The 24,034-nt window shown below is 33.8% G+C and overlaps 5 protein-coding genes across 5 annotated transcripts in view; 1 reads left to right on the top strand and 4 right to left on the bottom strand.

The window, feature by feature from the left end:
- LOC135141040 (out at first protein) overlaps nt 1-24,034 on the top strand; it is a 268,832-nt gene that overhangs the window by 201,618 nt on the left and 43,180 nt on the right. The gene's annotated exons all lie outside the window — the stretch shown is intronic.
- On the bottom strand, nt 7,801-8,849 carry LOC135140957 (juvenile hormone acid O-methyltransferase-like). Its single transcript, XM_064071717.1, has 3 exons — nt 8,464-8,849; nt 8,130-8,416; nt 7,801-8,079 (listed from the first exon to the last, which is right to left on the bottom strand). Exons 1-3 carry the CDS (start codon nt 8,829-8,831, stop codon nt 7,877-7,879), a joined length of 858 nt encoding a protein of 285 aa, XP_063927787.1. The 5' UTR covers nt 8,832-8,849; the 3' UTR covers nt 7,801-7,876.
- Nucleotides 10,415-11,478, bottom strand: LOC135140967 (juvenile hormone acid O-methyltransferase-like). Its single transcript, XM_064071727.1, has 3 exons — nt 11,083-11,478; nt 10,749-11,035; nt 10,415-10,698 (listed from the first exon to the last, which is right to left on the bottom strand). Exons 1-3 carry the CDS (start codon nt 11,448-11,450, stop codon nt 10,496-10,498), a joined length of 858 nt encoding a protein of 285 aa, XP_063927797.1. The 5' UTR covers nt 11,451-11,478; the 3' UTR covers nt 10,415-10,495.
- On the bottom strand, nt 18,150-19,205 carry LOC135140773 (juvenile hormone acid O-methyltransferase-like). The gene is made up of 3 exons (XM_064071450.1): nt 18,713-19,205; nt 18,375-18,664; nt 18,150-18,325 (listed from the first exon to the last, which is right to left on the bottom strand). Exons 1-3 carry the CDS (start codon nt 19,078-19,080, stop codon nt 18,150-18,152), a joined length of 834 nt encoding a protein of 277 aa, XP_063927520.1. The 5' UTR covers nt 19,081-19,205.
- Nucleotides 20,571-21,646, bottom strand: LOC135140931 (juvenile hormone acid O-methyltransferase-like). The gene is made up of 3 exons (XM_064071677.1): nt 21,187-21,646; nt 20,855-21,141; nt 20,571-20,804 (listed from the first exon to the last, which is right to left on the bottom strand). Exons 1-3 carry the CDS (start codon nt 21,552-21,554, stop codon nt 20,602-20,604), a joined length of 858 nt encoding a protein of 285 aa, XP_063927747.1. The 5' UTR covers nt 21,555-21,646; the 3' UTR covers nt 20,571-20,601.

Raw genomic sequence — 24,034 nt, 5'->3', positions numbered from 1 at the left:
GGCGTTGTAGACGAACATCGGATGTTTTCTGACCTCGTTTTCAACGTCTTTGAAGTAGTTGGCGCGTTGGTCTTCTGCGATAGAAGCCAAAGAAGGATTCACCGCTTTTGCAACTTCTGAAACGTTTCGTTGTTACAATTAAAATTGGCTGTCGTTACTAGTACCTAAAAAATCTGCCAAAGACGAAAAATTGTAAAGACGCTCTTGTTGCTCACACACGTGGAGTTTAATTGTAAAATCCTCATTTCTCTACAAGAAAAAAAAATCTACCCTTTAAAAAACATGTTTTATATAGCAATTTCTTGTAGAGAAATGAGGATTTTGCAAACTAAAGTCCGCCCTTCAGCTCATGATGAATAAAACATTCATCACAATCGAGAAGGGGTGGGTGGGCGGGGCTTATATTTTGTCCAATTTTTCTTAATGTAAGAAGTCTTGTTTTCCCAACAAGAAACTGAAAACATATTTAACTGTCCTGTTGTTGAAAGAAAGCTCTATATATTAAAAAAAAAAAAAAAACAAATTAAGACCCACCCAGTCGTCCCGATCTCACCGGTGATGAGTTTTTCATTCCAAACCAGACCAGAGGGCGATTATGATATGAAATATGTTTTTATTTTTATTTAATAATACTTGATATTTTAAACCTTGAAATCTGAAAATTCAGAATTAATTTTGGATTGAACATTTTAAAATCCACGCCCGAATTGCAGAATAGTTTCTAGAATTTTTGAATTCGTCGATATATTTTTTACATTGGATATTTGGGAATTTATTAATTTCAGATTCGAGAAATTTTGTATTCGGGTTTTATTAGCTTGAGTTTTACAATTTCGACCAGAAAATGTAATGCCCTAAATTTAGCATGTTTAAGATTTTAGTATTGAAATGACCAGAAATTGTGGCCAAGGTTTCAGGAATTCTTATTCTACGACTTAAAAATGTGCACTTGTAGTTTTTGTTTTTTTTTTCAACAACAGGAAAGTTTAAAATGTTTTTAGTTTCTTGTTGGGAAAAGAAGACTTCATATATTAAGAACAAATGGACCAAATATAAGTCCCGCCCACCCACCCATTCTCAATTGTGATGAATGTTTAATTCATCGTGAGCTGAAGGGCGAAGTTTAGTTTGCAGAATCCTCATTTCTCTACAAAAAATTGCCATATGAAATATGTTTTTAAAAGAGTACAATTTTTTAGAGAAATATTGATGCAAAACATATTTCATATGATAATTTCTTGCAGAGAAATGAGGATTTTGCAGTTAAACTCCGCCCTTCGGTCTGATTAGGAATGAGAAACTCATCACAATTGAGAGATGGGCGGGTGGGTGGGGCTTAATTTTTGTTTGTTTTTTAATATATATCGAGTTTTCTTTCAACACTGGGGAAGTTAAACATGTTTTCAGCTTCTTTTTGAAAAAAAAAAGACTTCGTATATTAAGAAAAAATTGACAAAATATAAGCCCCGCCCACCCACCCCTTCTCAATTGTGATGAATGTTTTATTCATCATGAGCTGAAGGGCGGAGTTTAGTCTGCAAAACCCTCATTACTCTACAAAAAATTGCCGTATGAAATATGTTTTTAAAAGGGTACAATTTTCTAGAGAAATATTGATGCAAAACATATTTCATATGATAATTTCTTGCAGAGAAATGAGAATTTTGCAGTTAAACTACGCCCTTCGGTCTGATTAGAAATGAGAAACTCATCACAATTGAGAGATGGGCGGGTGGGTGGGGTTTAATTTTTCTTGGTTTTTTATTATATATATATATATATATATATAGTCTTTTCTTTTAACAACAGGAAAGTTAAACATGTTTTTAGTTTCTTGTTAGGAAAAGAAGACTTCATATATTAAGAAAAAATAGACCAATATAAGCTCCCCCCTCCTTCAAATTTCGGCCAAATTTTGACATTTTCGAAACTTAACTAAACACATTTTCTTGTACATTTCGAGTTCTAAAATTCAGTTCCGGTCTCGTTTCTTTGATAACTGCAACCGTTTTCCCAGAATCGACGCTTGAAAAGTCGAAATTTTTAGAAATTTTTAAAAATTCTCATTTCAAACCGATTCTAGCGAATATTTCGCTCCGTGACCATTAACATTCTATATTTTTGCAGTCAGCAAATCGAGATCTATATTCCTGAATTTTTTCAGAATTTTTAAACAACTTTTTTTTTAATAAAATTTTTCCAATGGTCCTCCCTTCTTCAAATTTTGGCCAAATTTTGACATTTTCGAAACTTCACTAAACACATTTTCTTGTACATTTCGAGTACTAGAACTCACTTCCGGCCTCGTTTCTTTGATAACTGCAACAGTTTCCCTGAATCGTCGGTTGAAAAGTCGAAATTTTTAGAAATTTTCAAAAATTTTCATTTCATACCGATTCAAGCGAACATTTTGCTCCGTGACCATTAACATTCTATATTTTTGGAATCAGCAAATCGAGATCTACATCCCTGAATTTTTTCAGAATTTTTAGACAACTTTTTTTTGTGAAATTTTTCCAAATTTCGGCCAAATTTTGACATTTTGGAAACTTAACTAAATACATTTTCTTGTGCTTTTCGAGTTCTAAAGCCCACTTCCGGCCTTGTTTCTTTGATAACTGCAACCGTTTTCCCAGAATCGACGGTTGAAAAGTCGAAATTTTTGGAAATTTTCAAAAATTCTCATTTCATACCGATTCTAGCGAATATTTCGCTCCGTGACCATTAAAATTCTATATTTTTGCGGCCGACAAATCGAGATCTACATCCCTGAATTTTTTCAGAATTTTTACAGAACTTTTTTTTACGAAATTTTTCGTTCTTCAAATTTCGGCCAAATTTCGACATTTTCGAAACTTAACTTAATACATTTTTTTGCACATTTCGTGTTCTAGAACTCACTTCCGGCATCGTTTCTTTGATCACTGCAACCGTTTTCCCAGTATCTACCGTTAAAAAGTCGAAATTTTTGGAAATTTTCAAAAATTCTCATTTCATACCGACTCTAGCGAATATTTTCCTCCGTGACCATAAACATTCTATATTTGTGAAATCACCAAATCGAGATCTACATCCCTGAATTTTTTCAGAATTATTAGACAACTTTTTTTACTGAAATTTTTTCAACGGTCCCCCCTTCTTCAAATTTCGGCCAAATTTTGACATTTTCGAAACTTAACTAAACACATTTTCTTGTACATTTTGAGTTCAAAAATTGACTTCCGGCATCGTTTCTTTGATAACTGCAACCGTTTTCTCAGTATCGACCGTTGAAAAATCAAAATTTTTGGAAATTTTCAAAAATTCTCATTTCATATCGATTCAAGAGAATATTTTGCTCCGTGACCATTAACATTCTATATTTTTGGAAATCGAGATCTACATCCCTGAATTTTTTCAGAATTTTTAAACAACTTTTTTTTTGTGAAATTTTTCCAATGGTCGCCCCTTCTTCAAATTTCGGCGAAATTTTGACATTTTCGAAACTTGGCTAAGTACATTTTCTTGTACATTTCGAGTACTAGAGCTCACTTCTGGCCTCGTTTCTTTGATAACTGCAACCGTTTTTCCAGAATTGACCTTTGAAAAGTCGAAATTTTTGGAAATTTTCAAAAATTCTCATTTCATACCGATTCTGGCGAATATTTTCCTCCGTGACCATAAACACTCTATATTTTTGGAATCAGCAAATCAAGATCTACATCCTTGAATTTTTTCAGAATTTTTAAACAACTATATTTTTTAATGAATTTTTTCGAATTTTTCAAATTTCGGCCAAATTTTGACGTTTTCGAAACTTAACTAAATACATTTTCTTGTACATTTCGAGTACTATAACTCACTTCCGGCTTCGTTTCATTGATAACTGCAACCGTTTTCCCAGAATCGACGCTTGAAAAGTCGAAATTTTTAGAAATTTTCAAAAATTCTCATTTCATTCCGATTCTAGCGAATATTTTGGTCCACGACCATAAACATTCTATATTTTTGAAATCAGCAAATCGAGATCTACATCCCTGAATTTTTTCAGAATTTTTAGACAACTTTTTTTTTAGTGAAATTTTTCCAACGGTCTAATTTTTCTTACTATACGAAGTCTTCTTTTTCCAACAAGAAACTGACAACATGTTTAGCTATCCTGCTGTTGAAAAAGAGCTCTGTATATTAAAAAAAAAAAAAAAAGTAAGCCCCACCTACCCGCTCCGATCTCAATTGTGATGAGTTTTTCATTCCAAATCAGACCGACGGGCGGAGTTTAATTGTAAAATCCTCATTTCTCTACAAGAAAAAAAATCTACCCTTTAAAAAATATGTTTTATATAACAATTTCTTGTAGAGAAATGAGGATTTTGCAAACTAAAGTCCGCCCTTTAGCTCATGATGAATAAAACATTCATCACAATCGAGAAGGGGTGGGTGGGCGGGGCTTATATTTTGTCCAATTTTTCTTAATATACGAAGTCTTGTTTTCCCAACAAGAAACTGAAAACATATTTAACTGTCCTGTTGTTGAAAGAAAGGTCTATATATTAAAAAAAAAAAAAACAAATTAAGACCCACCCAGCCGTCCCGATCTCACCTGAGATGAGTTTTTCATTCCTAACCAGACCAGAGGGCGGAGTTTAACTGCAAAATCCGTATTTATGTACAAAAAATTATGATATGAAATATGTTTTTGTTTTTATTTAATAATACTTGATATTTTAAACCTTGAAATCTGAAAATTCAGAATTAATTTTGGATTGAACATTTTAAAATCCACGCCCGAATTGCAGAATAGTTTCTAGAATTTTTGAATTCGTCGATATATTTTTTACATTGGATATTTGGGAATTTATTAATTTCAGATTCGAGAAATTTTGTATTCGGGTTTTATTAGCTTGAGTTTTACAATTTCGACCAGAAAATGTAATGCCCTAAATTTAGCATGTTTAAGATTTTAGTATTGAAATGACCAGAAATTGTGGCCAAGGTTTCAGGAATTCTTATTCTACGACTTAAAAATGTGCACTTGTAGTTTTTGTTTTTTTTTTCAACAACAGGAAAGTTTAAAATGTTTTTAGTTTCTTGTTGGGAAAAGAAGACTTCATATATTAAGAACAAATGAACCAAATATAAGTCCCGCCCACCCACCCATTCTCAATTGTGATGAATGTTTAATTCATCGTGAGCTGAAGGGCGAAGTTTAGTTTGCAGAATCCTCATTTCTCTACAAAAAATTGCCATATGAAATATGTTTTTAAAAGAGTACAATTTTTTAGAGAAATATTGATGTAAAAACATATTTCATATGATAATTTCTTGTAGAGAAATGAGGATTTTGCAGTTAAACTTCGCCCTTCGGTCTGATTAGGAATGAAAAATTCATCACAATTGAGATCGGGTGGGTGGGTGGGGCTTAATTTTTGTTTGTTTTTTAATATATATAGAGTTTTCTTTCAACACTGGGGAAGTTAAACATGTTTTCAGTTACTTTTTGGAAAAAAAAAGACTTCGTATATTAAGAAAAAATTGACAAAATATAAGCCCCGCCCACCCACCCTTCTCGATTGTGACGAATATTTTATTCATCATAAGCTAAAGAGCGGAGTTTAGTCTGCAAAAACCTCATTTCTCTATAAAAAATTCCATATGAAATATGTTTTTAAAAGAATAGATTTTTTTAAAGAAATATTGATGTGAAAACAGATTTCATATGATAATTTCTTGTAGAGAGATGAGGATTTTGCAGTTAAACTCCGCCCTTCGGTCTGATTAGGAATGAAAAACTCATCACAAATGAGAGATGGGCAGGTGGGTGGGGCTTAATTTTTGTTTGTTTTTTAATATATATAGAGTTTTCTTTCAACACCGGGGAAGTTAAACATGTTTTCAGTCTCTTTTTGGAAAAAAAAGACTACGTATATTAAGAAAAAATTGACAAAATATTAGCCCCGCCCACCCACCCCTTCTCAATTGTGATGAATGTTTTATTCATCATGAGCTGAAGGGCGGAGTTTAGTTGCAAAACCCTCATTCCTCTACAAAAAATTGCCGTATGAAATATGTTTTTAAAAGGGTACAATTTTTTAGAGAAATTGATGCAAAAACATATTTCATATGATAATTTCTTGCAGAGAAATGAGGATTTTGCAGTTAAACTCCGCCCTTCGGTCTGATTAGGAATGAGAAACTCATCACAATTGAGAGATGGGCGGGTGGGTGGGGTTAAATTTTTCTTGGTTTTTTAATATATATATAGAGTTTTCTTTCAACAACAGGAAAGTTAAACATGTTTTTAGTTTCTTGTTGGGAAAAGAAGACTTCATGTGTTAAGAAAAAATAAACCAATATAAGCTCCCCCTTCTTCAAATTTCGGCCAAATTTTGACATTTTCGAAACTTAACTAAAAACATTTTCTTGTACATTTCGAGTACTAGAACTCACTTCCGGCCTCGTTTCTTTGATAACTGCAACAGTTTTCCCTGAATCGTCGGCTGAAAAGTCGAAATTTTTAGAAATTTTCAAAAATTCGCATTTCAAACCGATTCTAGCGAATATTTCGCTCCGTGACCATTAAGATTCTATATTTTTGCAGTCAGCAAATCGAGATCTACATCCCTGAATTTTTTCAGAATTTTTAAACAACTTTTTTTTTTATTGAAATTTTTCCAATGGTCCCCCCTTCTTCAAATTTAGGCCAAATATTGACATTTTCGAAACTTAACTAAGTACATTTTCTTGTACATTTCGAGTACTAGAACTTACTTCTGGCCTCGTTTCTTTGATTACTGCAAACCGTTTTCCCAGAATCGACGGTTGAAAAATCGAAATTTTTAGAAATTTTCAAAAATTCGCATTTCATACCGATTCTGGCGAATATTTTGCTCCGTGACCATAAACATTCTATATTTTTGGAATCAGCAAATCGAGATCTACATCCTTGAATTTTTTCAGACTTTTTAGACAACTTTTTTTTTTTAATGAAATTTTTTCAATGATCTCCCTTCTTCAAATTTCGGCCAAATTTTGACATTTTCAAAACTTAACGAAACGCATTTTCTTGTTCATTTCGAGTTCTAGAAATCACTTCTGGCCTCATTTCTTTGATAACTGGAACAGTTTTCCCAGAATCGACGGTTGAAAAGTCGAAATTTTTAGAAATATTTAAAAATTCGCATTTTAAACCGATTCTAGCGAATATTTCACTCCGTGACCATTAAGATTCTATATTTTTGCAGTCAGCAAATCGAGATCTACATCCCTGAATTTTTTCAGAATTTTTAAACAACTTTTTTTTTTATTGAAATTTTTCCTTCTTCAAATTTAGGCCAAATATTGACATTTTCGAAACTTAACTAAGTACATTTTCTTGTACATTTTGAGTACTAGAGCTCACTTCCGGCCTCGTTTCTTTGATAACTGCAACAGTTTTCCCTGAATCGTCGGTTGAAAAGTCGAAATTTTTAGAAATTTTCAAAGATTCTAGCGAATATTTTGCTGCGTGACCATAAACTTCCTATATTTTCGAAAAAGAGAAAATGTGGTCAAAATATCGACGGAACTCGTTTGGAACAATACTTGTTATGGCTTATTCAAAATCCACCATCTTTTTTGTGTGATTCACGGTGTTTTGAGTACTGTGAAGTGTCTTTATTAATTTCAGTTTGTTTAGTGGCGTTGTCGTTGAACGACGTAATTAATTGCAGATATCTCTGTGCAATTGATAAAACATTTCTTATGATGAACTTACGACTTCTTCGTTGCAACATTTAACCGTATTATCACATGGAACTTCGAATTAATGAAAAAACTGTCGGTCGTTTCTTTATTAAAACTGTTCACAATGAAACCCATAAAAACACCCATTGTCTGCTACAACCACATTACCATATTATTAATTTTCTCTTGCTTTCAGAGGCTTTAAAGCACAAACAGTGATCTTCTCGTACGGAAAACGAACTTTTCCTTCTGCGTTAGTCGCAGTTTCAAAAATCACCTTCGGGTGATTTCTGATTTCTTTTTCATAGTCTTGGAAATAGTTGTTGCGTTCGTCCTGTGAGAGAAATTCCCAAGAAGGATTGACTGCTTTTGAAATCTCTGAAACGTTCAAATATTACAATTAAAAATTGCCTGTTTTACCCTAGTACCCAACAAGTGTGACAAAGACGGAAAAGTGTAAAAGTTATCTTGTTTTTCACACACGTGGACCACGAAGCCGATGTCTTCCAGAGATTTTCTTAGCTCTTGTGCGGGATCGTGCATTTTTTGATATGGTGAAATGTAATTTGTTACGTTTTTTAAATAAGGTGCCCATTTCTCGATTTTGGCCAAGTTTTCCCAGAAATCAAAAAAGGGACTGTGGATAGCGATGGTGACAAGGATATCGCCTCCTGGTTTTAACATGTCGTATATATTCTTAAATGCCTGGACATTCCTGACGCTTCATATTAAAATCGGTTATTGAAAAACGTGTTTACTTACTTTATCCAGTCGCCAATCCAGTTTAAACAAAAAAATGAGAAAATGTGGTCGAAATGTTGACGAAAGTGGTCTGGAATAGTACTCGAGGCTATGTCCATTTCACAAATTTCAACCCTTTCGTCGTCGGTTCTGTTTTTTGCAAAGTGGAGTAACTTCGGGGATAGATCGCAAAGAACAAGTTTCTTGAAATTCGGTGGTAATTTTGGCACAAGGACTTCCAAAGTGACTGATCCTTCGCCCGCCCCTACGTCCATAATGGAGTCACCATCTCGACACTTTAAAAATTTTAGATATTGTTCGAGCACAATTTTAGCGTCGTTTTTGTGGAAGTCGCAGTTTTTTGAGTAGTGTAAAGCGTCGTCGTTCATTTTGCTGTCTTGGTTCGAGTGAATCTAACGTCTCCGTGCGATCAGTTCAATAATTTTGTGATAAACTTACGACTGCAGGATTTTTTCGAGCTTTGATATCGCCTGCACTTGAACCCATCACGTCGAGTATCGTGTGTTTACAATGTAAAATCAAAGTCGTGAAGGGCCCAAAATGCGTCAATTATTATGACAGGGTGTTTCACACAAAGTGTTTGGAGCGTTTAAACCGGGAAGTTGTGAACAGTGAATTATGTGATAAATTCGTTAAAATCCTGCATCCAATAGACTTATTTGTGAGTTGATCATTTTCCTTATTACTTGCCGAGATGTTTCTGAACAATATTGAAAGATCCATCATGTTAGATAACTCACAACTTTTTCACCTTAAAATAGTTGTAGTTCCGGCTGACTCCCATTTATTACAAATATTTACTTGATCGGCCAAATTTTGACATTTTCGAAACTTAACTAAAAATTTTCTTATACATTTCGAGTCCTAGACCTCATTTCCGGCGTCGTTTCTTTGATAACTGCAACCGTTTTCCCAGAATCTACGCTTGAAAAGTCGAAATTTTTTGAAATTTTCAAAAATTCTCATTTCATTCCGATTCTAGCGAATACTGCGCTCCGTGACCATTAAGATTCTATATCTTTCCAGTCAGCAAATCGGGATCTACATCCCTAAATTTTTTCAGAATTTTTAAACAACTTTTTTTTTAATGAAATTTTTCCAAAGGTCCGTCCCCCCTTCTTCAAATTTCGGCCAAATTTTGACATTTTCGAAACTTAACTAAACACATTTTCTTGTACATTTCGAGTTCTAGAGCTCACTTCCGGCCTCGTTTCTTTGATAGCTGCAACCGTTTTCCCAGAATCGACGGTTGAAAAGTCGAAATTTTTAGAAATTTTCAAAAATTCACTTTTCATTCCGATTCTAGCAAATATTTTGCTCCGAGACAATAAACATTCTATATTTTTGAAATCAGCAAATCGAGATCTACATCCCTGAATTTTTTCACAATTTTTAGACAACTTTTTTTTAGTGAAATTTTTCCAATGGTCTCCCCTTCTTCAAATTTGGGCCAAATTTTGACATTTTCGAAACTTAACTAAACACATTTACTTGTACATTTCGAGTACTAGAACTCACTTCAGGCCTCGTTTGTTTGATAACCGCAACAGTTTTCCCTGAATCGACGGTTGAAAAGTCTAAATTTTTTGAAATTTTCAAAAATTCGCATTTCATATCGATTCTAGCGAATATTTTGCTGCGTGACCATAAACTTTCTATATTTTTGGAAAAGAGAAAATGTGGTCAAAATATCGACGGAACTCGTTTAGAACAATACTTGTTATAGCTTGTTCAAAATCCACCATTTTTTTGTGTGATTCACGGTGTTTTGAGTACTGTGAAGTGTCTTCATTAATTTCAGTTTGTTTAGTGGCGTTGTCGTTGAACGACGTAATTAGTTGCAGATATCTCTATGCCATTGATAAAACATTTCTTATGATGAACTTACGACTTCTTCGTTGCAACATTTAACCGTATTATCACATGGAACTTCGAATTAATGAAAAAACTGTCGGTCGTTTCTTTATTGAAACTGTTCACAATGAAACCCATGAAAACACCTATTGTCTGCTACAACCATATTACCATATTGTTAATTTTCTCTTGCTTTCAGAGGCTTTAAAGCACAAACATTGAGCTTCTCGTACGGAAAACGAACTTTTCCTTCTGCCTTAGTTGCAGTTTCAAAAATCACCTTCGGGTGATTTTTGATTTCTTTTTCATAGTCTTGGAAATAGTTGTTGCGTTCGTCCTGTGAGATAAATTCCCAAGAAGGATTGACTGCTTTTGAAATCTCTGAAACGTTCAAATATTACAATTAAAAATTGCCTGTTTTACCCTAGTACCCAACAAATGTGACAAAGACGGAAATGTGTAAAAGTTATCTTGTTTTTCACACACGTGGACCACGAAGCCGATGACTTCCAGAGATTTTCTTAGCTCTTGTGCGGGATTGTGCATTTTTTGATATGGTGAAATGTGGTTTGTTACATTTTTTAAGTAAGGTGCCCATTTCTCGATTTTGGCCAGGTTTTCCCAGAAATCAAAAAAGGGACTGTGGATAGCAATGGTGACAAGGATATCGCCCCCTGGTTTTAACATGTCGTATATATTCTTAAATGCCTGGACATTCCTGACGCTTCATATTAAAATAAGTTATTGACAAAAGTGTTTACTTACTTTGTCCGGTCACCAATCCAGTTTAAGCAAAAAAATGAGAAAATGTGATCGAAATGTTGATCAAACTCGTCTGGAATCGTACTTGAAGCTATGTCCATTTCACGAGTGTCAATTCGTTCGTCGTCGGTTCGGTTTTTCGCAAATTGGAGTAGTTTTGGAGATATGTCACAAAGGAGAAGCTGCTTGAAATTGTTCGGTAATTTCGGCAAAAGTACCTCCAGAGTGACTGATCCTTCGGCTGCTCCCACATCCATGATGCAGTCACCATTTCGACACTTTAAATATTTTAAACATTGTTCAAGCGTAACGTCAGCGTCTCTTTTCTGTAGTTCACAGTGTTTCGAGTAATGTAAACCGTCTTCGTTCATTTTGATTTAGTAACTGCGATGTTTTACGTTTAATGTCTTTAATTAGGTGTAGACCTTGTTGATTGCCATATATTAAAAATACCGGATTAATGATTATTGATTATTGCGCCTGGCAATATAATGTTTTCATAATTACGTGTGTTGAGTAGGGAAGAGCACCATAATTGCTTCTTTTCCTTGGATAAGTCCAAAATTTTGCTAACATCGTTTAATCATAAGCTATGAAACTTTTATGCTAACTAAAATGTATCAATCAATTTTAACACTTTGTTAGTCGTATAAACAACAATAAATACTTTGAGCCCAGTTTAAACGCAAACATAGTTTATGTGTTATTTAATGAGACAGAATTCCACATAATTATTGTAACCTCGAACTTCGTACCAGAACTGTAGCAACAAATAGTATGCAAATTTCTTAAATTGTTATCGTCTTTTTATTGAAGCTTTTGATAATAAAACGCACCCATTTTTTATTAAAAGTTAATTTCTGTAAGAGTTGGCTAAAAATCGGAAGTAATAGAGATTTAAATCCTCGGTGCTCAACATATTGACAACGACCCTCTAGATAAGACTTAAGGAACATTAGTAAACTTTGATATAAGTCCTAACTGATGTAATTTATTTTTTTTTATTTTTTTTTTTATTTTATTAATTACGTCCCCCAACAGGCACTGAGGCCCAATTACAGGGGAACGGGACATACACGTTACACCCAGAGCCATGGCGGGAATCGAACCCACGACCCAAGGTGTAGCGGGCAAGCATGATGCTAACTAGCCCACCCCGGGTCCTATGCAATAATATCATGGTCCACGGTCCATATTTTGACTTTTGGAAAAATCTATCCGAAACTTAGCAATAAATCTTCCTTTGGTGTCTCTCCCAGTAGATCATCTTGTCAACTATTTTAAAGACTGAAAACAAAATCAAAAAATTACCTTATCAATGCATTTAAAATTGCGTCACCCAACGTAAGTGTTTTTCCTCTCTGAAATAACATTGGATGCAAAACACTGTAAATTGTTGATGCTGCGCTTGAACAATGTCTAAAATATTTAAAGTGTCGACAAGGTGACTGGATCATGGACGTGGGAACTGGTGAAGGATCAGTCACTCTGGAGGTGCTTTTGCCGAAATTACCAAACAATTTCAAGAAGCTTTTCCTTTGTGAAATATCCCCAAAACTGCTCCAATATGCGAAACAACGAACTGTCGACGAAAGAATTCATAGTTGTGAAATGGACCACGATTCCAGACGAATTTAGTCAACATTTCGATCACATTTTGGGATATTTTAAAAATGCGTGATTAATGATGATTATTAATTATTTATTACGGTCTGCAATATTATTTTTCATAATTACGTCGACTGAATAGAGAAGAGCACCATCGCTGTCTCTTTCTCGGATAAGTCAAAAATTAATTTATTGGTTCTTTCCAAAAATTGGTAACATCGATAATCTGTTAGCTATGAAACTAATATGCTAATAAGTTGTTAAATCTCATTTTTCTCAAATCAATTTTGGCACTTTTGTAGTCATATAAACAACAGTAAATATTTTGAGTCCAGTTGAAACGCATAACGTAGTTATGTGTCATTTAATGAGACAGAAAATCTCGCTGGAATTCCGAGTCCATTTTTTTTATTGAAACTTTTGATAAGAAGACGCAATTATAATACACACCCATTTTTTATTAAGAGTTAATTTCTGTAAGAGTTGCTTTAAAATTTGATGAGAGTTACATTTGAAGGCTTTATCCCACATACAACGAGCCTCTTGTACGGGAAGTGAACTTTCTCGCTTTCACTTCCTATTTTCTCAAAGACTATCTCCGCATGTTTTGTGAGCTCTTTTTCATAAACATGATTGTAGTTAGCACGTTCTTCTTCTGAAATCGATCCCAAGCAAGGGTTGATTGATATTGCAAAATCTACAACGTCGCAATGTTACTATCGAAAACGACTCAATTCCGCATTACTTAAAAAATCCGAAAATGGCTGAAAAGTGTAAAGACAGTCTTCTTTTTGGCACACGTCGACCACGAATCCGATGTCTTCCAAACACGTTTTCAACGTTTCTGCTGGATCTTCCATGTCATAATAAGGGAAAGTTGGTGCGTTCTTGAAGTAAGGTGCCCATTTCTCAGTTTTGGCTAAATTTTTCCAAACATCGATAACTGGAGCACTGGTGACAATTATAAAAAAAATATCGCCTTGGGGTTTCAACATTTCGAATATGTTCTTCATGACTTGGACGCTTCTGAAGTTTGTGGTAAAATATTTGCTTGTTAACAGAGGGTTTACTTACTTTTCCCAGTCACTGATCCAATGTAAACAATAAAATGAAAAAATGTGATCGAAATGTTGACGAAATTCGTCTGGAACACCACTGGATCCTATATCCATCTCAAAAGTATCAACTCGTTCGTCGGCAATTTTGGCTTTCGCAAACTGGAGTAATTTTGGGGATACGTCGCAAAGGACGATTTTCTTGAAGTTCTTTGGTAATTTTGGCAGAAGGACGTCCAGAGTGACTGATCCTTCACCTGCCCCCACATCCATAATGTAGTCACCATCTCGACACTTGAGAAATTTTGAGTAGTCTTGGAGGGCTGTGGTGACACCGCTCTTTTGAAAACCACAGTGTTTGGAGTAGCGTGAAGCGTCGTCGTTCATTTTTTCGTTTTTGATGTTCCGTGCCTTTAAATAGTTGTGGGTATCTTTTTACCATTGAATTACAACTTTGTTAATGCTTCGTTTAGTGAATTATCGGCCAACATAAGTTAAAATTATCTATGCGTAATTGGCACCTGGGTTAAATTTCATAATTAATACTTTTTTGAACAAAGGAAACAGTCGTGACATAATTTTTAGTTTAGTAATTTTCCCATCCAAACTAAGTTTCTAGAAAAAGTTGGCCTAAATCTGCGTTCGTCTTCAGAAATCGATTAAAAAAAGAATTTCAATGGAAGCAGGAAAAAGGGAAAATGTGAAAAATTCGACGAAACTCGTCTGGAACAATACTTGTTTTGTCCTGTTCAAAATCCACCATCGTTTTTGTGTGATTCAGTGTTTTAGGATATCACCTCCTGGTTTCAACATGTCGTATATATTCTTAAATGCCTGAATATTCCTGACGTTTCATTTTATAATAAGTTATCGAAAAAAGTGTTTACTTACTTTGTCCGGTCGCCAATCCAGTTTAAGCAAAAAAATGAGAAAATGTGGTCGAAATGTTGACGAAAGTGGTCTGGAATATTACTCGAAGATGTGTCCATTTCACAAATTTCAACCCTTTTTCTTGTCCATTCCAAGTTCTAGAGCTCACTTCCGGCCTCGTTTCTTTGATAACTGCAACCGTTTTCCCAGAATCGTCGGTTGAAAATTCGAAATTTTTAGAAATTTTAAAAAATCCTCATTTCATACCGATTCTAACGAATATTTTGCTCCGTGACCATAAACATTCTATATTTTTGCAGTCAGCAAATCGAGATCTACATCCCTGAATTTTTTCAGAATTTTTAAACAATTTTTTTTTTATGAAATTTTTCCAATGGTACCCCCTTCAAATTTCGGCCAAATTTTGATATTTTCGAAACTTAACTAAATGCATTTTCTTGTACATTTCGAGTTCTCGAACTCACTTCCGGCCTCGTTTATTTGATAATTGCAACCTTTTTCCCAGAATCGACCGTTGAAATGTCGAAATTTTTAGAAATTTTCAAAAATCCTCATTTCATACCGATTGTAACGAATATTTTGCTCCGTGGCAATAAACATTCTATATTTTTGGAATCAGCAAATCGAGATCTACATCCCCGAATTTTTTCAGAATTTTTAGACAACTTTTTTTTTAGTGAAAATTTTCCAATGGTCCGTCCCCCCTTCTTCAAATTTCGGCCAAATTTTTACATCTTTGAAACTTAACAAAACACATTTTCTTTTAGACTTCGGGTTCTAGAACTCACTTCCGGCCTCGTTTCTTTGATAACCGCAACCGTTTTCCCAGTATCGATGTTGAAATGTCGAAATTTTAAAAAAAATTCAAAAATTCGCATTTCATACCAATTCTAACGAATATTTTGCTCCGTGACCATAAACATTCTATATTTTTGGAATCAGCAAGTCGAGATCTACATCCCTGAATTTTTTCAGAATTTTTAGAAAACTTTTTTAGTGAAATTTTTCCAATGGTCCCCTTTCTCGATTTATCGAGTTTTGGATGCTTCCATTTCTCGATTTTTCGAGTTTTCAATTTTTCAGTTCAATTTCTCGATATTTCAGTGTTCCAATTTTTCAGTTTTCCAATTCTTCAATTTCTTGGTTCTTCAAATTTTCGATTTCTCGATTTTTAATTTGTCGCCTTCTAGTTTCCGGTATTTCATTTCTCGATTCTTGAATTTTTCGACTTTTGAAATTTTTGAGTTTCTAATTTTTGATGTTTCGATTTCTCGAAGAATTCTCGATCTTTTAATTTTTCAATTTTTGCTGTTTCGAAGTTTTCAATTTCCCAATTAATCCATTTTCGATTTTTCAATTTTTTTCTTTGAATTCTTCAGTTGTTTTCTGTTTTTCGATTTTTCCACTTTCTGATTTCTCGATTTTTCGGTTTTTCGATTTTCCAATTTTTCATTTTTACAATTCTTCAATTTTTTTTCCAATTTTTCAAAATTTTTCAGGTTTCGATTTTTTAAATTTTAGATTTTTCGATTTTCCCACTTTTCGATATTTTGGTTTTTCGATTTTTAATTTTTTAAAGTTTTGGGATTTTACCGTTTTTCTTGGAATTTTCGATGTTTCCATGTTTCGATGTTTCAATTTCTCGAATTCGGGAATTCTCGATTTTTCAATTTTTCCCCCTTTTCGATTTCTCCATTTATTCATTTTTTCAATTTTTCAGTTCTTCATTTCGATTTCTCAATACTTTAGTGTTGGGATTTTTAAATTTTTCAAGTTTTCGATTCTTAAATCTCTCGATTGTTCAAATTTTCGATTTTGCTACTTTTTGAAATTTCGATCTTGCAGTTTTTTATTCAATTTCTCGATATTTTAGTGTTGGCATTTTTCAATTCTTCGTTTCTTCAATTTGTCGTTCTTCAAATTTTCAATTTCTCGATTTCTTAATTTTACGATTTTTCAATGTCTCTATTCTTCGGTTTTTCAATTTTTTAATTTTTGACTTTCCTAAATTATTAATTTTTCGATTTCTCGATTCTTCGACTTTTCAATTTCTAGATTCTTTAATTTTTCGACTTTTCGATTTTCCAGTTCTTTGAATTTCCCATTTCTCGATTTCTCGAATTTTGGATGTTTCGATTTCTCGATTTTTCGAGGTTTCAGTTTTTCAATTCAATTTCTCGATTTTTCACTTTTTGGCCTTTTTGGATTTCTCGATTAATTGATTTTAAAATTTTTTTATTTCTTGTTTCTCGGACGTTTCGATTTTCCAATTTTTCAGTTTTTTGAATTCCCCACGATTTCTCGAATTTTTGATGTTTCGATTTCCCGATTTCTCGATTTTTTTATTTTTCAATTTTTGCCGTTTCAAAATTTTCGATTTCTCGACTAATCGATCTTTCGACTTTTCAATTTTTCGGTTTTTTGAAGTTGGCCGTTTCTCGTTTTCTCGAAGTTTCCATGTTTCAGTTTCTCGATTTTTCATTTTTTCAATTCTTTAATTCTTCGATCTTTCTTTCACTTTATCAAGTTTTAGGTTTTTCAATTTTTCCACTTTTCGAATTCTCAATTTTTTGGTTTTCCGGTTTTTCGATTTACCGATCTATCAATTTTTCTACATTTCAGTTTTGAAATTTTTTAATATTTTCATTCTTCTATTTTTCAATTTCTCGGTTTTTTGCTTCTTCAATTTTTCCATTTTTCGATCTTTTCAATATTTCAATTTTTTAAGAGAAGTAAAAATAATATCAGTCACAGTGTAAGCAACAAAGGTGGACGGGGATTTTTTTGCGAAAATCTGAATGACTGGTGTAAAAATTCAAGGCAGATTCATAAACCACAAATATTATTATTAAATGTTTCAATGTTGGGATTTTCTATTTATTGATTCTTCAATTTTCCGATTCTCCAAATTTTCCATTTCTCGATTTTTTTTATTTTTCGGTTTCTCAATTTTCCGATATTTCAGTCTTTACGACTTCTCAATGTCCCTAAATTTTTTCAGAATTTTTAGACAACTTTTTTTTTAGTGAAATTTTTCCAATGGTCTTTTCTTCAAATTTCGGCCAAATTTTGACATTTTCGAAACTTAACTAAATGCATTTTCCTATACATTTCGAGTTCTAGGTCTCACTTTCGGCCTCGTTTCTTTGATAACTGCAACGGTTTTCCCAGAATCGACCGTTGAAAAATCGAAATTTTTAGAAATTTTCAAAAATTCGCATTTCATACCGATTCAAGCGAATATTTTGCACCGTGACCAAAAACATTCTATATTTTTGGAATCAGCAAATCGAGATCTACATTCCTGAATTTTTTCAGAATTTTTAGACAACTTTTTTTTTAGTGAAATTTATTGTACCAGAACTATAGCAACAAATAGTATGCAAATTTCTTAAATTGTTAATGCTTTTTATTGAGGCCCTTGATAACAAAATAACATGAAGAATACCCATTCATACTAAATTTCTAGAAAAAGTTGCCCTAAGTCTGCGTTAGCCTGCTACAAAATTTCCATCTTTAAGATTTTAGCCCACAGACAACGATCCTCTCGTACAAAAACAGAACTTTTCCATTTTCGTTCTCATGGACCACCTTCGGATGCTTCCTCAGTTCTTTCTCGTAATCCTGCTCATATTCGGCACATTCGGCTTCAGAAATCGATTCGAAAAAAGGGTTCACCGATAATGCAATATCTAAAACACCACAATATCACCCATCGAAAAAACTCATTTCCACCATTACTAAAAAAATATTGAAAAGTCGGAAAAGTGTAGAGGCAGTCTTCGTTTTTGCACACGCGGAGAACGAATCCGATGTTTTCCAAACAAGTTTTCAACTTGTCTGCGGGATCCTTGACGTCACAATACGGCGAAACGACCTCCGCTAAATTCTTGAAGTGAGGTGCCCATTTCTCAGTTTTGGCTAAATTTTTCCACACATCAAATAAGGGAACACGGGTGAGAACAATGAAAAGAATACCGCCGCCGCCTGGTTTTAGCATGTCGAATATGTTCTTCATTGCTTGGACATGCCTAGTATTTTGTGGTGAAATAGAGATTGTTAGTGGAACGGTTACTTACTTGTCCCAGTCTCCAATCCAGTTCAAGGAATGAAACGAGAAAATTTGGTTGAAATATTGACGAAAGTGGTCTGGAATCGCGCTGGTACCGATGTCCATTTCAAAAAAATCAATTCGTTCGTCGTCAGTTCGGTTTTTCGCGAAGTCGAGTAAACCACTCGACACGTCGCAAAGAACCAGTTTTTTGAAGTTGTTTGGTAGTTTTGGAAAAAGGACTTCCAAGGTAACTGATCCTTCACCAGCACCTACGTCCATAATACAATCGCCATCTTCACACTTCAAAAATTTTAAATTTTCGTCGAGCACGGTGGTGGCGGCTGCCTTGTGTAGACCAGAGTGTTTGGAGTAGCGTAAAGCGTCGTCGTTCATGTTTATTGGTGTGGTGTCCCATTTCGTCTGACTTTAAATAGTAGTGAGTATCTCTTTACCCTAAAGTTACGACTCTCCTGAAGTTCATTTAGCGATTTATCGGTCAACATAAGTCAGAATTGTCTAGTTATACTTTACCTGGCGATATTTTACTTTCATAATTAGCTACTACTTTAGAAACTGAAATTGTGTGGTATTTAAACTCCAAGGGGCACAAACAACGAGTGTCTGGTACGAAAAATTGACCTGTCATGACTCTTAGAGGACGAAAAAATAGGTCTCCCGTTTCCGTCTGTCTGTCTGTCCGTCTGTCTGCCGTCCCGGATTTTTATTATACAGATAATCTCCGAAAGTACATAGTAAATGGGTTTTAAATTGTGTCAAATAACACATGTAGTTTATGACAATTGAGATTTTTACCCGAAACGTCCAGATTTTTGAAAAAAAAAAATCAAAATTAGGAAACAAAATTTTGACATTTAATTTGTAATCTGCAAAATCGAATGCTTTGAAATCTTGCAGATGGTTTACAGTTATGATAAGCATGATAGGTTTTTATCCAAAATATATTTACTTGTCCCCTCCAAAAAATTGATGACGTCACCTGAAAAGTTTGCCGAATAAATCCTATCTAAAATGTACAAAATATGATGAGTAATTTACCTCTCCATCTATTTTTTTTTGGCTTGGCATATACAGGGTGACTCAAAAAATATTAATGAATGCGTAAATTTATTTTATTGATTTAATCAGGAACTACAAAACCAAATGCTTTGAAATCTTGGAGATGGTTTAAAGTTATCATAGGCATGGTAAGTTTTTGATCAAAATATGTTCGCTCACCCCCCCCCCCCCCCTAAAAAATTGATCGCGCCACCCCAAATTTTTTCCGAAAAAATGCTACCTTAAATGTGCATTGTGCAAAGTATGATGAGTCTATAATTGTGATTTATCACTGCATGAATATTTTTTAGATTTGCTTATACGAGGTGTGTGAAAAAAAAATAACTGAGTCGATTTATTTTATTGGTTAAATCAAGAATTGCAAAACTGAATACTTTGAAATCTTGACGTTTTGAAGTTATTGTAAGCGTAGTAAGTTTTTAATGAAAATGTATATGTTTATCAACCCCAAAAAATTGATTACGGCATCTCAAAATTTTGCCGAATCATTGCATTCAATTTTTTAGATTTGCTTAAACAAGTGACTCAAAAAAATTAATGAATCAGTCAATTTATTATTGATCAAATTAAGAACGAGCTACCCCATTTTCTGGAAAATGTGAAAAAGACAATAAAGTAATGATAAGGTGACAATTATAATAATAACATTTAGAATACTTTGTTCAATGGAGGCTTATGAATAATTTTAGTCATCTGTTTTGGGGCGATCAACTCATTCAAATCGAACAAAGATCTACGTGACATTCTTCCGACGTAATGTATTCCCGTTGATAACGTTTCCGACAGCGAGGGAAGTACAGGCTAAACTCTTTAGACCAATTTTTATTAAAATTTTTATTACATTTGTGTAGTTCTTGCAGGCTTGAACCCACATACAACGAGCCTCTTATACGGAAGGTGAACCTGTTCGTTTTCACTACCAGCATGTTCAAACAATATGTTCGGGTGTTTTCGGATTGCTTGTGCGTACTCATGGTTGTAGTCATCACGTTCGTCTTCTGAAATCAGTCCCAAGGAAGGGTTTATTGCTATAGCAAAATCTAAAACGTTACAACATTACTCATCGAAAATTACTCATTCACGCCCTTACTGAAAAAAAAATCAAAGGATGGAAAAGTGTAAAGGCACTCCTCGTTTTTGCACACGTGGATCACGAATCCGACGGCTTCCAAAGACGTTCTCATCTTTTCTGCAGGATCGTTGATGTCGTAGTAGGGTGAAGTACCACTTTCTACGTTTTTGAAGTAAGGGCTCCATTTCTCACTTCTGGCTAAATTTCTCCACACATCGAAAAGTCCAGTATGGGTGGGAAGTGTGAAGAGAATGTCCCCGCCTGGTTTTAGCATGTCGAAGATGTTCTTCATTGCTTGGTCGCTTCTAACACTTTCATATCAATTTGTTGTTACTACGTTAGTTACTTACTTTTCCCAGTCATGAATCCAATGTAAACAGAAAAAAGAGAAAATGTGGTCAAAATATCCACGGAAATCGTCTGGAATAGTACTTGTTGTTATGTCCTGTTCAAAAAATTCAACCCGTTTGTCATGGGTTCGATTTTTCGCAAAGTGCAAAAATTTTGGGGATACGTCCCAAAGGACGAGTTTGTTGAAATTCGTTGGTAATTTTGGCACAAGGATTTCAAAAGTTACTGAACCTTCGCCGGCACCCACATCCATGACGCAGTCACCATCTCGACACTTTAAAAATTTGACACATTTTTCTAACGCATTGTTGGCGTCGCTCTTGTGGAAAGTGCAGTGTTTTGAGTAGCGTAAAGGGTCGTCGTTCATTTTTATTTTTATGGGAGGCGTTCTACTTTGAATTACCTTAAGCACCACAAAGCTTGATATTCACTGATGTCTCGCTATTTACGTATACCAGTTTTTTGCTTTCATAATTACGACAAGTGTTTTGCATGCAATGTTGTTCCAGATAGGAAAAACACTTACGTTTGGTGACGCAATTGTAAATGCAATGATAAGGTAATTTTTTTAAATCAGCTCGAGACTTTTTTATTCCTAATTATTAGCATATTATCGGTTAGCCGTCTTTTTTTGTTACCAAAACACATTATTGTAATGGAAACCATTAAAATGTACTTACTAATTTTCATGTGTTCAGTGTTGGAAGGATCCAGAATACATCAAACCCCGTAACAAAAATTTTCCATAATTAATTCCCGATTGTTAAATTTTCTCTGTTTCTGAAGGCTTTGACGCACAAAGAATGAGCGTTTCGTACGGACAATGAACTTTTTCGTCTCCGGTAGCCGTGTTTTCAAAAATTAGTGTTTTTTGATTTTGTTTTCGTAGTCTTTAAAATAGTTGACAAGTTGGTCTTCTGGGAGAGACCCCAAAGAAAAATGTATTGCTAGGTTTCGGCTAGATTTTTCCTAAAGTCAAAATATGGACCGTAGACCATGACGCTTGGACATTCCTTGCGCTTTATGGTTACAATTACTTATTAAAAAAAATTGTTCACTTACTTGTTCCAGACACCAATCCAGTTTAAATAACAAAATGAGAAAATGTGGTCAACATGTTGACAAAACTCGTTTGGAATGACGGAGAATGATGGAACGAGTTTCTTGAAGTTCTTTCATTTTGGCAGAAAACTTCCAAAATAACTAATTTAATTTACGTCAAGTCTTAGTTGACGTAAATTAAATAAAATTTATCTAATTGTATATAATTCAGACAGTCACGAAAGTTAGTTATTAATAGATTGTTAAACGCCGTAATTACAGAGTGTATTATTCCTTCAAATGATAAAAAAAAATCATTAATAAGAGAACATACTCGAAAATCTAGAACACCACTTACCTGGAATCCCAAAAATAAACAATACATTCATGATCACAATAACTAGTAAGTAATAAAACTTTTATTTAACATTTCTCTGGCCCATGACCATGTTTAATTTAATTACCATTTCACTTAGAATGTACAAAGATATGGTTGTGTTATTTTTGTAATAATTTGATAAAAATCCATTTAACAACAGTGAGTAAGCAATTTAAAATGTTTGTAGTTAATTTTAGGTCCCCTGGTGTTTCATTTTCGGATAAATTTAAAGGAATCTGGGGTTTTGTTGCTGGATGAACTTGAAACAGTCTTTTCAGTTTTTGGTGTTTTATTTTTCAGGAATTTGAAAGTCTTGAGTGCTACCGTGTTTTTTTTTTTAATTCGGGAGACTCTTAGGTGTATTATTTTTTTATTGTGAAACATTCTCCGGGGTCCCAACTGCCTTTTTTAAAAACGGAAACCTTCTCGGGGGTCCCAAATGTTTATTTTCAAAATGTAATACCTTCTCGGGGACGCCAAAGGTCTTTTTAATAATAATAATAATAATAATAATAATAGTTTATTTACGGAAATATACCATTACAAATCACAACAATAGTTACACTTTACATATTTAAAGCATTCTTCAGCTCCCTCTTAAAAACATTAATTGACACACCACAAAAGTTCAGATCATTATACTCCATCGCCAGTTTAGCCATGCGGCATAACGGAGATTTTTGAGCATATAGTGTGCGATGGAAAGGCACTTGGAGCAAATGAGAACCTCTTGTGGCGCGATTAGGTACATGTAAAGAAAACATATTAAGAATGTCGGAACAATTTACACGGTTATTTAACACATTAAAAACAAAGCACAAATCAAAGTAATGGCGACGACTTATTAAGAAACTAAGCCCGAAATATTTAACTATGAGTTCGTAATTATTCTTATCAAATATAACATTTAGTTTAAAACATAAAAATTTAATGAACTTTCTTTGAATTTTTTCAAGTCTAGATATATAGAGCTGATAGTAAGGTGACCAAATTATACAGCAGTACTCTAATAATGAGCGAACATATGAGTTATATAAAATGCAAAAGACACGAAGGCTAGTAAACTCCTGACATTGTCTTAGAACAAATCCCAAGGTTTTATTAATTTTATTGACAATTTTATCAACATGTAGAGTAAAGGCTAATTTTGGATCTAACATTACACCCAAGTCACAAAAATATGCTACTTGTTCTACAACTACATCCGAAATATTATAATTGAATTCAGGTACTTTAACAATTTTTTTAGAGAATCTCATAGATTTACATTTGTGTACGTTAAGCTTAAGACTATTATCTGAACACCACATTTTAAACTTATCTAGGTCTTTTTGAAGTAAAATACAATCAAAGGGAGAATTGATAGCTCTAAACAATTTCAAGTCATCAGCATATAATAGAAAAAGACTGTTTTGAAATACATATTT

Source organism: Zophobas morio, unplaced genomic scaffold (genome assembly GCF_036711695.1).
Source record: "Zophobas morio isolate AGI-343-1 ecotype UQ-CSIRO unplaced genomic scaffold, CSIRO_AGI_Zmor_V1 ptg000041l, whole genome shotgun sequence".
In the NCBI taxonomy this organism is placed as follows: domain Eukaryota; kingdom Metazoa; phylum Arthropoda; class Insecta; order Coleoptera; family Tenebrionidae; genus Zophobas; species Zophobas morio.
This window is presented reverse-complemented; position numbering and strand designations above follow the sequence as displayed.